This window comes from Perna viridis, chromosome 4 (assembly GCF_037379345.1).
Source record: "Perna viridis isolate PV_CMFRI_1.1 ecotype Kerala chromosome 4, ASM3737934v1, whole genome shotgun sequence".
Taxonomy (NCBI): domain Eukaryota; kingdom Metazoa; phylum Mollusca; class Bivalvia; order Mytilida; family Mytilidae; genus Perna; species Perna viridis.
In genome coordinates this window covers 21692044-21706273 of record NC_142448.1, presented here as the reverse complement: position 1 = coordinate 21706273, position 14230 = coordinate 21692044, and the positions used below count along the sequence as shown (strand labels likewise).

The 14230-nt window shown below is 32.2% G+C and overlaps 1 protein-coding gene across 1 annotated transcript in view; it reads left to right on the top strand.

Moving 5' to 3' along the window:
• Positions 1-14230, top strand: part of LOC148619308 (uncharacterized) — a 109836-nt gene that overhangs the window by 46922 nt on the left and 48684 nt on the right. The window contains exons 24-36 of the mRNA XM_088579058.1: positions 340-597; positions 1470-1676; positions 2083-2300; positions 3073-3319; positions 4236-4394; positions 5879-6037; positions 7899-8069; positions 9254-9340; positions 10796-10909; positions 11123-11255; positions 12293-12426; positions 12919-13122; positions 13530-13772. Of these exons, the coding sequence (XP_088435184.1) occupies positions 340-597; positions 1470-1676; positions 2083-2300; positions 3073-3319; positions 4236-4394; positions 5879-6037; positions 7899-8069; positions 9254-9340; positions 10796-10909; positions 11123-11255; positions 12293-12426; positions 12919-13122; positions 13530-13772 (2334 nt within the window). The remainder of the gene's footprint in view (positions 1-339; positions 598-1469; positions 1677-2082; positions 2301-3072; positions 3320-4235; positions 4395-5878; positions 6038-7898; positions 8070-9253; positions 9341-10795; positions 10910-11122; positions 11256-12292; positions 12427-12918; positions 13123-13529; positions 13773-14230) is intronic.

The following is a 14230-nucleotide window of genomic DNA, read 5'->3' as shown; positions in this document are numbered from 1 at the left end:
TTCTCCAGACTTTGCTAATATAGCCAAAACTAGAACCTCATGAAAATTTCCCAGTATACGGTATTCAATAATACAGTGACTTATTCAGGGCAGTTTGATTTCATGATTTCTTCTTTTTTCTGAAATAAGCGATAATGAATTGGTTTGCTGTATAAAAAAAAAAAATACTTCTTTAAGAATCTCCTGAAATTTGAATTTTGTTTGTTTGTTTTTTTTTTTTTATGGAGCCACATGTCCTTTAATTTGAACATTTGTAGTGATATATTATACTATTATATTATACTATAAAAGGAAATGTAGAAACATATAAAAAAAATGTGTTCATTATTTATTGTTCAGATGAGGAGCCACCGAAGATTCTAGCATGTCCACAAAGTAAGATAGAATATGTCACAGCTGAAGGAGAAACAAGGGAGATAACTACAGTAAATCCTAATGATGTTAATGTTCAGGATAATGGTAACATTGCCTCTATAACAATAGATCCTCCAACCTTCACAGCTTCATCAAGCAGCCTTGGGAAACAACTGGTTGTTGTCACAGCATATGACACTGCTGGAAACTCAGATCGATGCTCATTCGAAATTGTAGTCAGAGGTTTGTTTGTTTGGCTTAACTTATTAGTAAATCTCTTTTCAGATATGTTTTAAAGGTTGTATGATTATTCATGAAAGAAAGTGAAATATAATTATCCTTAAATCAAACTGAACAAGCATTTTGAAGTTCTATTCTATTAAAGGGAACTTTAAAAACATAACCACTGGTAATACATGTATATGAATTTGTAACCACTACATGATTGTATAAAGTTATAATGTTCAGTCTAGATTTTATTCTCAGGGGACCATCATGCCCCAGCAACATAATAGAGGAGGGCCACTGTTTAAAATATGGGGTCACAGAAAAAAAAATAAGGAAGAAAACAAAACAAGAACAAAAAAAAAAACCCCAAAAATTAGCCACACACATATAACCTGTTCAGAAAAGTTATTCATAAAACCAGATCGGTGGTAATCATTGATGACTTAAGCAGTAATCATGGCTTTAAATATTTTTCCTTTTTGGGGCAGAAATATGAATACAATTTCCTTCATTCTTTGAATTAAGAAGTTTGTTCGGCTTTATATCGCGACAAAAAAGAAAAAGAAAAAAAAAGAAAGGTTTTTCAATGTCTTGTAAATACAAAGAAAGATTGGTGGAAGTTGTTTTGACTTTGTGTTTATTTTTCAAATTTTGTTGTTTTAAAGTAGAATTAAAGAACTAAATGCTCAGAAAAATTACATGTTTGAGAACTTGAAATCTTTTGTCTCAGGTGTCAGACATTGTTTTGCTATCTCAGCATTTTTAGATATTCAATGATAAGTAATTCCAATGCTGAACACACCTTTTATTTTTTCTTCACAATCATTGTTAGTTACCAAAATTGCCTACATGAATGAATGATGATTTAAATTATTTTGATGTTACAGCTTCAACATGTTCTCCATATACCATTCCTTCACCTTACCATGGAAGTAAAAATTGTGAAGCTAAGGCTGGGAACACGGGCTATGTTTGTAATATAACATGTGATACAGGTTACTACCTTCACGGCTACCCGGATGAAGATATTAAAACTATGGAGTGTAATACAAATGGTGCCTGGAACATTCCTATCATTCCTTCATGTGTTATTGGTCAGTATTAACACAACCTACTAAAGTCTTACTCGTATGAGGCGGGTTTAAAGATGAAATTATAAGTCTTTTCCATAGATATGTCACTTATCATATCTTTGATGACGCCCTAGGTCCTGGTAGACTTGGCATGACCTTTCAGTGTGCTGAGTTGTTCCATATGTTAAACTTCTGTATAATGCAAGTTTTAATTACTAGAAGTGTTGGTATTGTGGACCTAATTATATAAAAATGTCTCATTTCAAAATTTTCTCAAATCTTTGAGTCTTTCCTCGAGTAAGCTGATTAGTTGAAATTAGGGTTCAGAAAAGATTTATGAAGTTGGATACAGGCCTCTATGGATGAAGCAAGGTAGGACTTCTCATATGAATTAAAATATTTTAATTAGTGTTTTAAATATTTGTAGCAAACACTCAAGCTCAGTATTCACAGATTTTTAATGTTCGCTACAATGCCAACCAGAATATCCCAGAAAGTTGCAAAGAAAATTACCGAGGTGTTATACAGTCAAGGCTACCTAACACTGGGTCACAGCTGAGTTCAACATGTAATGCTATATCATCCATCAGTAAGACAGTTGGGATAACCAAAGATGATTCTTCATTCACTATTAACAGTAATGAGGTTAGTAAACCAAACACTTGGAAGTCAGGTGTTAGTAGTAATGATTTCTTCAGTTTATGTCTTCAGGAATAAAAAAAAATTTAGTGAGAATTGGGATGGCTTTTTCAGTTTTGGACTCACTGGATGAGACATTTTTATGTGGAGAAAGGATGAATTCTTCTGTTTCAGTCTTAATGGACCAGGTATTTTAGTGGAGAAAGGATTTCTTCTGTATTAGGCTTTAATAACGGAATCAGACATTTTAGTGGAGAAAGGATGACATCCGTTTTTGGATTTAGGAATCAGACATTTTACTGGAGAAAGATTGACTCCAATTAATTATCCTATTTAGATTTAATCTGTAGAATTCATCCTCATGGTTTTTACTGTCATAAGAAATCAGATATTTTAAAGAAATTAGTATGGCTTCTTCAGTTTTGGCCTGAAAAAATAAAATAGCAACAAATACGAGGTAAAATCTATATAATAAACTGGGTAATCAATTAGTTATCGTGAAATTCCAGAATATAATCACGCTAAGAACGCATTAAGATTTAACTCAAGGGAGGAACCAGTTCCACTCACCCATTAAATCTAGTCGTTCTTCAGCACTCATGATAACATTTTGGTTATTTTCTCTTTCCAATTATATATCCTATTATTATTCTGTTTATTTTTTTTAACTGGATATAAATTTGTTTCCTAATATGAAGATGATAATATTATGAAAGAAATGCTGATATGTGCATTTCTAAAAATAAAAAGTGAAAAGTGAACTTTTTTTCATTTTTAGATGGCTGTTCGGTTCTTTGTGACCATTGGACCTATTGGTTTAAATACCAATGAATATTCATCATGTGGATCATTTAACAAAGTAAACTTTGGCTCTGGAAGTAGTTTGTCAATACAATCAATAGCCGGAGTGTCTGGATGTCCTGACTTAACTCTAACATGGAGTGATCCTGGCCAAAGCTTTCAAGAAGGCTTCCTATGTACTGATAATAGGAAATTAACTGTAATCAACTCTAAATCATATTGTTGTAAGTTTAGTCACATGTTAATCTACATGAATTGAGTACCTGAACACACCTGTGCAACTACAGTGTAACATATCTAGAATGAACCCTGAGTACCATAAACTGAAAAAAAATGCCTTAACCAAACATTTTTGAAATTTTTTTGTATTTATTAATAAATATTTTGAACCTATATAAACTTAATACTTAATGAATACAAAAGTCCAGAAGGGTTCGGTTTGCATGAATTTTACTGTATTATTGTGATCAATAATTTATCAGTTACAGAAACGTCATCAATCCGTCAATCAGTGATTGTTTGATTTTATGAATCACATGAATGCATATGGATGCACGTTTTTAACTGAAGGATTTGTTTGGTTTTCATGTTTCATGTGCGTTAACTAAATAATTTAAATTAAGAGCTTATTATTAATTACTTCTTTTTTATATTTGCTTTTAAAATAAATTGCAAAACATGATATTTTGAAGCGAACTTAAAGTTATATTGTATTTGTTTGTCTTAAAGAAAAAAATATTTATGAAATAATCATCTGTCATTTTACATTAGACAAAAAAAAATATGTCGCTGTGTCCTGTTAACATGGCATTAAAGTTGGGATTTAATTTTGTTCGTTTTTTTTTATGAATGTCACATTACACAAGTTTGGATTTTTCTCGGTGATGAATACATTCTTTAAACTTTAATGAAAATTGTTACTCACTCATACATGATTATACAGCATTCTAAACAAATATTGTATTCTTTTTACAAAGGGTCTGGATTACATCTTAGCCACCTTAATATAAGATCACCATACTGTTTGACTTTAAGATGTGGTCTGCTCTTAAGTTACATACCAGTATCACATTGATCTTCTAATTCATCTTCTCCATAATCTTCAATATGTTTTTTACTATATATGTTTTATATCTACAGTGGACTGCCCTGCAGGCACCTACATAACTGGTCCAGGAACTTGTGCTCTATGTCCAGCTGGGACTTACAATCAAAATACTGGTAGAACAGCATGTGACGATTGTCCTGCAGGAACCTCGACTGTAACTAGTGGGAATGTCTTTCAGTCTAGTTGTTCAGGTATGTTATATCCTAATGGGAATGTCTTTGAGTCTAGTTGTTTAGGTTTGTAATGTCCTAATGGGAATGTCTTTCAGTCTAGTTAATTAGGTATGTAATGTCCTAATGGGAATGTCTTTCAGTCCAGTTGTTCAGGTATGGTATGTAATCTGATGGGAATGTCTTTCAGTCCAGTTGTTCAGGTATGGTATGTAATCTGATGGGAATGTCTTTCAGTCTAGTTGTTCAGGTATGTAATCTGATAGGAATGTTTTTAAATCTAGTTGTTTAGGTATGTAATCTAATGGGAATGTCTTTCAGTCCAGTTGTTCAGGTATGGTATGTAATCTGATGGGAATGTCTTTCAGTCTAGTTGTTCAGATATGTTATGTTCTAATGGAAATAATATATGTTAGATTTATTTCTTTTCTGATACTCTGTAAATGTAAGAACTTCCCTTGTCAACTTTATCAGGGATCAAGACTTTCTCGCTTTTAGATGGACTGACCTGGAACTTATAAATTACTGCATGATTTTGTATTTTTTCGACACATATGAGTGTTTTTTTTTCCTCAGGATATCATTTCAGCAAAATGACTTTAGCCCTTTGTGTTGGCACCCAGGTGTTAAATTAGTCTGATGAATCAGTCATAACTATGGCTGGTAATTAATAAATGTGTTACAACATACTGTAAGTGGGCATTAATTTGCATATGAAAAGACTGATAACTGATTAAGAATTTTGTAAATGTGGCTTCTAGAATTTATATATTTTAATGGTTAAAAAGTTGAGTATTCAGATTGGGATGAAGCCCTTATTTATTTAACATAATCATATTCATTCATAAATGGATTAGCCACGTTGATCAATTATCTTTGAATGCCAGTTTGATTGACGACTAAGCCTCTTTCGTTTACACAAAATTACAAATGAATGTATTCATTGTATTGTAATCAAATCATTTTACAATGCAAGAACCCAAGCTCAGGTTGGGAAAACAATGGGTTTGAAAGTTCAAAGGTTTACAAAACAGAAGTCGGACGGTAAATAATATACTTGATTAAAGTAGACTTTTGTCAAATAAACTATTCTGTGCATCTGTATTCTTGAAAAATATAAGCATCCCTTTTTATATTGAGAAATTTTTTTTCTTCAAAGATTTTCCCCTTCCCCGGTACTACCGCCCTTTGTAATGTTGATAATTTCCCAATTGGTCCTGCCCACTCATGAAACAGTATCTCTAATTGGTTGGTTGTCCTCGAATGAAAATTACTAAAGTTACAAGTGAAACAGTGAAGTAAAATCGTTTACACTTGAGTTATTTTTGCACTATTTGGATTGTCTTCAAGTCTAGTTTTTCTGGTATTTTATCTCTTTGGAATTTCTTTCTGTTTATTCTATTTGTACCATGTACTGGAGGAGCAGTATTTTTCTATTCTTTAATATATTGCTACTTTTTAGTATATTAATCTTTGAAATTAATGGGTATATACATGTTTTATAGCACAATGTCCTCCTGGGTATACATCTAGTAGTGGGATGCCACCCTGCACACAGTGTCCACGGAATACATACTCCAGTAACAACAGTACCACATGTACCGACTGTCCTACTGATTCTATAACAGACCGACCTGGATCTACAGCTGTCACTCAGTGTCATGGTAAGTAATCAGTACTGCATGTATCAACTGTATAGAAGGTTTGGATAAAATTTGTCCTATAAGTTATCAATGAGGATCTGCCAATATTTTAAGAGTCATCTTTCTTGGAAATTGAAATTTTTCAAAGTTTTTAAATGAGTGTTTTTAGATGTATATTCCCCAACTGAGATTTGGATAAAACTTATACCAAAGGCTCTTGGACAAATTTAAAAAGCACCAGCTGTTATTGTGAGAGTTATCTCCCATGACAATTGAAATTACTAAATTTTATAAACAATAAATAACTTATCAGACAAGTTTAGTAATTGGACATGGAACACGAATCTTCATCTTTTTTTTTTATCTTTGCTTTGTTTTTTATTTTTACATTGGCAGATCCAAAATATAGTCTGGAAGCCCTTTTTTAGGTTTACCTGGCCTAAAATGCCGTATGAGTTTTTGTCATCATTGTTGTCTGTTGTCCATCTTTAACTTTTTTTTTAAAATCTTTTCCTCTGAAACCACTCGGTGGATTATCAAACTTGGTTACCAGCATCCTAAGGGTATTTACATTTTTTTGCTGAGTTTATGTAAACTTTAAGGGATAGGAAAGACTTTCAATTGATGAAATAATCTTATGATAAAGTTTACAAAACGTCTTAATCTGGTCAAACTTTTAGGATGAACCCTCATTGGAGTTGTTGCCCTTGACAGGGATAATATCTTGAAAACACAATTGATAGAAAGAGTAATCAAGGGAACCAAGGTTATAGCGGTAATCAAAAGAATGTAATCCAGGGACAAAGATCAGACATGGAAAACAGACATACACAACAAAGAACATGAAATAACTAAAATCATACATACAAAGTAACAAAAGTAAATGAGCAACTCGGACTCCACTAAAAACTGGGAGCATGGACCAGGTGCACCGGTAGGGTAAGCATCCTCTGCTTTTCTAGAAACACCCGCCGAGTTGCTCATAAAAAGTCAAGTCCGGGGTAGACAAACGAGGAAGGGCAAACTATGACCTGTTGAATAAATCAGTTTTCATGGTGCTGATGGATACATCATAACAATCCATGAGTTCATGATGACGACCATAAAACTTCTGTAGTGATAACTTCAATCTTGTAGCAACATAACCCTGTTCCAGAAGCCTATTTGTTAGAGCTCTAGCGCAATTCAAAAAGTCTGCGTAGTTTTGGCAAGCTCTGGCATAACGTATGAGTTGTGATATGGACACTCCATATGTAGGAGCCGAAGGGATGTTGCCACAGATGATAGGAAAGTTGACAATTCTGAACGAAAAGTCATCACGTTTGTTGTAAAGTTTGGTCAATAGTTTTCCTTTACCATCGATTTCTAAGTGTAGGTCAAGATATGAAGCTCACTTCACAGTGTCTGTAGTATCCCTTATCTCAAGTTCTTTTGGGTAGATGCGATGTATCAAATCCCCGACATTAGGATTGTTTAAAGATAATACGTCATCTGTATAGAAAAAAAGTTTGGATTGATTAAATGGTCCTTATGATAAGGCCCACAAAAGACTAAATTGGGTCAAATTTGTAAAAATGATAACTTGTTAGAGTAAATGCCCTGGAAATTCAAAAATGAGGTTTTTTTGCAGTTTTTAACAATATCTTAAAACAGTTTAATAGAAAAAAAAACTTTCAGTCGATAAAATGATCGGTCAGATGACTCCTTGTTAAGAGTTATTGCCCTTGAAAGGTGAAAAATGAACCAGCTGAGCAATTCTTGCATCTGTGAGCCTCTTGTCTTCTGGACCCCAACCATTTTTTAAATGCAAGATCAGCACCTTTGGTAAATGTATGTACCCATGTATACTTAGTTCTCCTTTTCAATTTATTCTATTTTACAGGTAAATGCTCACCAGGACAGTTTAGTTACAATGGCCATGCACCAAATTGTCGTCCATGTCCTACAAACTTCTATCAGCCAAACACAGGAGCTACAGATTGTTTGGAATGTAGTGCTGATAAAATAACCTTATCTGATGGTGCCAATGCTGCATCTCTTTGTGTTGATGCTGGTAGGTGGTAGTAACAATAAAATGAATAATAGATACAATATATTGTAAGCACATGCATTGCCTGTAGAAGCAAGCACTTTGAGGTTCAGCATTGCAGCTCAAGCTATATCCTTTTCAGGAAAATAGTATGTCTGACTCATAATGTGTACAAAAAAATTCCAGAAATATGACAATTCTACATGGATATTTTACTCATTACCTGCAGCCTAAAGAAATACACATCAAACTGACACAACTGAAAGCTTTGCATTTTCCAAAAGATGATTGCCTTCCCTTGCTTAGAAAAGCTATGCTTTGGTCTGAATAATACAATCGTAGCTATAATTTTTTTTAAGATAGGTTAGGTGTTTGAACAGCAGTAATAACTGTATATACATGCAACGTTTCACAAACTTTAGAAGGATATTATATGAAGCAGAAAAAAATTGAAAGGAATGCATTGAGTGTTTATCTTTAATGATAAAAATCAATGCTAATCTATTTTTATTTGTTAATGCTGAGAAGTGACAATTTTTTATTTTCTTGCTGCAAAACTTTCCTTTTAAAGCTGTTCCTGCTGACTACAGGTCATTACCAGGTTTCTCTGATAATTATCACTTAGGACCATCTCATTAATATTATTTTCATATACACACACATTGCTGTTGAGTTCACTCTGTGCTCACTATGCTAAAAGAATAAACAGCAATTTATTTTGTTTTTTACTTTGAAGTTGTGTTTATTGTTGCCACCTATCAGATACAGTGAAACAAATTAATGGAAAAACTGGAAGTCTGTGTAAACCAGACATCTTATAAAGTCCTTTTATCTTAGTTTCAATATGTTTTGAACTAGTGTACACTGTACGCCTACCTGAAGGAGGTGGACCTAGGGTAAAGGGACATAATTCTTGAAATCAGTGATATGTTTGTATCATATTCAATTTCACCAAAGCCTTTCAAGCTTTGATTTGAAACAGAATGAAATCAGTCCAAGTTACTTTGATTCTTAAATGAGATTTTATGTAAAATAATGAATACAAATGTTCCAATGATTTGTAAGAGTTGTGTCCCTTACCCTAGGTCTTCGTCCTTAACTGAACAAACCTTTAGTTTGAAAGGGGTTTGGTTTATACAGGTTTCAATATCCTGGTAACAACAAATCTGGTTAAAATACAAATCTTATATTATGGTTAATTTATCTAGGCCCACAGTTGTGTATAACTAATAGATGTCAGAATGGTGGAACTTGTCTGATTAGCAACCATGCTTATACCTGTACCTGTGCACAAGGTAATTTATATTTGGTATACCAGGTCTAGAACTACCTTACACAAAAAGGGGGGTTTTCTCATGAAACTCATTAATATTCTGTGGTAAAAGTGACTATGTTTTAAACAAATCAGTGGTATGGCAAGCCGAAGTGAACCAAAATCATAATTTGTAATTTAAGAAAATGAATTTTTAATATTAAAAAATTATTTTTTTAATATTAGAAAGGAATTTTTAATATTACAAAGGAATTTTCTAATATTACCAATGCCTGATTTTGTAATATAAAATATCAAACATTTTGTAATATTACAAATTGAATTTGTAATATTAGAAAATGAATTTGTGATATTAGAAAATGAATTTCTAATATTAAAAAATCACTTTGCAATATTGCAAAATCAGTCACATTTTTAATATTACAAAATGATTTTCTAATATTAAAAAATCATAATTGAATACATCAGATCCATTTTGTAATATTAGAAAATCAGTTGCTTATATTAAAAAATTGTTCTTTGATATTAGATATTCAATTGACTTTTTAATATTAACAAGGGGTTTTGAAATATTAGAAATCAAATTTGTGATATTAAAAAAATCATTTTTTAATATTGGAAAACAATCATTTTTGTCCATTTTGGCTTGCCGTACAATGGAGTGTAATTCTTTGCCTTAAAAATGATCACTTTTAAAGATTTGATTTTTTCCATTTTCCAGTGTAAGATCACAAGTGCACTAAAACTTGAGGACTATTAAATTTGTGTACATTCTTAAAGCTCATTGATTTGAATTAATGGTGTAACCTAAAAAGTTATTTTGTTCACACTTCCAAGAAAAAAATTATTTATTGTGTTCAATCGTAATGATGTATTGAATAAATTTTGAAAAAAATACTATTGAAATGAGATTTTAGAAAAAATGTAGTTTTAATGAAGGGATTCCAAAGTTTTAGAACCAGAAGGTCTTGTCAAACATATCAATAAACCAGAATGAAATCTCAAGTTTTTTTTCCACATTTTTTTCCCCTTTTGTTCCCTAAAATTTTCAAATTTGGTAAGATAAGCAGGTGATATCCACTTTTAAGGATAAGAAGAAATAGAAAGTAGACTCATATGATATTTACATGCTATTAGTGTGTACATGTAGTATTTAGGTGGAATATAGTCTTCTTTAAGTTTAAACCTAAGGTAAGCTTTGTCTTAAGTATGTATTAGCTGTCACAGGCGTTATTTTTTAGAAAAAAGACTTTTACTAAGTGAAGAGGTAATTTTCTAAGTTACCAGTAAGCTTGTCCTTAGTTACCAGTAAGCTTGGCCTTTGAATTTAAATGTTGAGCTGTGTAAATTATTGAAATAAGACAGGCACCTGCTGGTGGGCTAAGTTATACCTAGAACCAAAACAAACATTCTTTGAGAACATGTTTTTAGAATTTTTTGTTATGGTCTGGCTTACAGAATGATTTTACACTTGTAGGTTATTATGGACGTAACTGTGAGAGAGCTGTAGACTACTGTTTATCTCGACCTTGTTACAATAATGGTGTCTGTACTAGTACATCATCAGGATATTCTTGCTCATGCGTAGCTGGTAAGTATATTGTCGGGATACTCCTGGTCATGTCCCTTTAATTTTAGAGATTTTTTAAATATTGTTTTTAGAAAAAAATGAACATCTTGATTTCAGTTTTGTAAACTGCTCCATAGTTTCAACTGTGAAAGTTAACATTTTTTATGTAAATTAGGCTTGTCAGTAATGGGTATAAATTGTTTAAGGTGATATATATATTATATTTCATTACAGGAACAACCGGGACACGATGTGAAACAGACCTTAATACTGAGTGCCAAACTGATACATGTAAAAATGGAGGTGTATGTCTTAATAGAGTCACTTCCTTCCAATGTGTTTGTCCAACTACATATACAGGAACAACGTAAGTGACCTCCCAGATTGATGTACTTCATATGTGTTTTCATATATCATGGAAAGTTATGTAGTAGAATTAATAGAACTTCTCCTTAGGAAGTAGTTTTTAAAAGATTCATGCAAATTCTGTAAAATGTGATACACTTAAAAAAGGCTACACATTTTTTATTTTTGTTATTAAGTTGCTTTATAGGTCTATATGAGGAAATGTATAATCATTCATTCCAATCTGTCTGCTCTTAGGAGATAATCCACATTGGAAACCTAACAGTTTCTATTGTATTTTAGTGTCATTTACAAAGTTATCTCCCTTAATTTTGAATTTTACAGTACATTCTGTACAATTTTTATCTCTTATGAACAAGAGTTATATGAGAAGCCACATGTTACTTTCTGTTTACAATGACATTTTAAACTAAATATCAAAAATTTAAAAAATGTAGGCTTTCCAACCATTAATCACATTTTGCCTGAGTTTTAGCTGGAGTAAAACTGACAAGTAAATGGTGAACCTTGTAGGTCTAAACAACAACAAAAAATTCATGTATTTCTTTGGCCATTTAATTTCCATCATTATGTCATATAACGTGTCATATTCTTTTCATATCCTCAATTAACCATTGTGTGATATTTTGGAATCACCGTTTTTGTCCTTCCACCATCTGTCTATCCAAATTTTTTTTCTTTGCAATTATCTTGAAGCCTCTAATGAATGGATTGATTTCATTTTTGGTTTGTGGCTTCATACAGATAGGGCATACTAGTATTTGGAAGGGTATTTGGTTGATGTTCAATCTTAACCTCCTCTTTTGTGGGACTTTCCCATTTTTCACTATATAGAATGATAGAGAAAATTTTCTTTACAATAATCTCCACTACAGCTAGATGGATTGTTTCCAAATGTGGTATATGACTTACATAGGTTTTGGTTGCTATCCAGTACCAACTTCCTGTGTACATGATGGTTAACCATCTTAACAATGGATGTAAATCTATGTTAATTATAGAAAGAAAGATATATACACTTTCTTATTGTTTTAACAGATGTACAGGACAATCCAATATCTGTCAACAACAGCCTTGTATGAATAATGCTAACTGTGACAGCTACGATAATGTCAGAAGGAAATGTGAATGTGTAGCTGGCTATACTGGTGTTGACTGTGAGATTAACATCCGTATGTATCTTTTATGTTACTTTATTATCACTGTCTCTTGATACAAGATAATTCAGAAATGTAGTTAACCTATTGACATGTGAACTGTTAACTTACATTTTCAGATGAATGCATGTAGCATTAAAGTTTGTGGAACATTTCCCATATTCATTTATGTCTATTTTCAATAAAAATAATTTGCATTCATAATGAATTGTTAATGTTAATTTCAACTGAGTGATGAAAGAAAAACAAATTCTTTGTGGAATGAAGTAGTTAGACTGTAAATATTTTTTTTATCTTCTGTTGTACAAAAATATTGCTCTTTTGTCTTCATATGTAATGTGTCAATACCTTTCACCCGGTCTGAGCAAACAAAGATTTGCTGTAATTATTAAAATCATTGAAGTCATCGAGATATTTATAATCATATCTTGTTTTATTCAAGGGATATTCTATGCCAGGTTAAATTTTATAAAATAAATTGATGTGTTTTTCTACAACATTTAACAGAGGAGTGTGACTCCAACCCTTGTTATAATGGTGCCACCTGTGAGGACCGTATCAATGGATATTTCTGTCGATGTAAATCTGGTTACTCCGGCAGTCGATGTGAGAATCGAGCAAGCCCTTGTGTTGATTGTAATGGTGGAACTTGTGTAGATGATTACAGAAATGATAATTACAGATGTGTCTGTAATGAGGGTAGATCATATGGTAAGTTAATCTGTCCCTGTATCCTAAACAAGGGGAGATTACCCAAAATTAAAATGGTTGTAGTGAAGTGATTTTTAAAGAAAAATTTTTAAAGATAAAATGTTAGTTTTGATATTCATTGAAACACACTGATAAAGGTACATCATGTTTGATGTATTTATTCCATATCATGTACTGGTATTAAAAATGATGCATATGATATAATTGTGGCATGAATTCATGGGGACTGTCTGTTGGTAAATGCGCAATGCTCTCAATCACCATTAGTCTATCATAAATATTCAAAAGGGAATGGATGTACCATACAGAGGAGTATATTATACAGGGCATCATGTTGCTTTAGTTGTTTTATTCACATTGTTTTCACTTTTGCTGAACTAAAACCTTTTATTTTATTGTATTTATAGGAGACGCCTGTGGATATGAGTTACATGTTGCTTCTTTACCTTCCCTAAGTGGAATTCAGGCTGTAGACTTTAATAGTGTGTCAGAATGTTTTACTAGATGTGGATCAAAAAGAGACAGTTGCAAAGGATTTGTCTACAAATCATCGCAGAAAAAGTGTTATCTTTTCTATAACAACTTACCTACACAGACTACCTCTGATACAGATTATAACTTCTATGTCAAAAGATGTATCAGACCTGTTGGTGAGTTATCAAAGATAGTTTTTGTTGATATACAATAAGTCATACGCAAATTTATCATTCTGTATATCTGTTTAACAAATGTATGTATTATTAAATTTTGCTGGCCTCTTATGTTTACACTTTTGTCCTCCTCCTCCTCCTTCTCCTCCGCCAAGACTACTTCTTAACATTAAAATGTTGCAAAACATTTTCTGAGAAAAATTGCCAGAACTATCTACTCTACTAGGTTGTTGCTAGTGGGTTTGGGTGTTTTGTCCCTCTGGAAGTAAAAAAAAGTGTAATAAAGACTGTTAAAAGCACACTTAAATTGTATAAGCAATATTCGAGTCAAGAAAAGTCCAAGTAAAGTTCAAGTCTGGCTACAAGCCTGTGCACATATTATATTTTGTATGTCCAGATTTTGTTTTTTACTTATATATTAAAAAGGGAAATCAGTATTTAAGGTCTAATGACTTCCC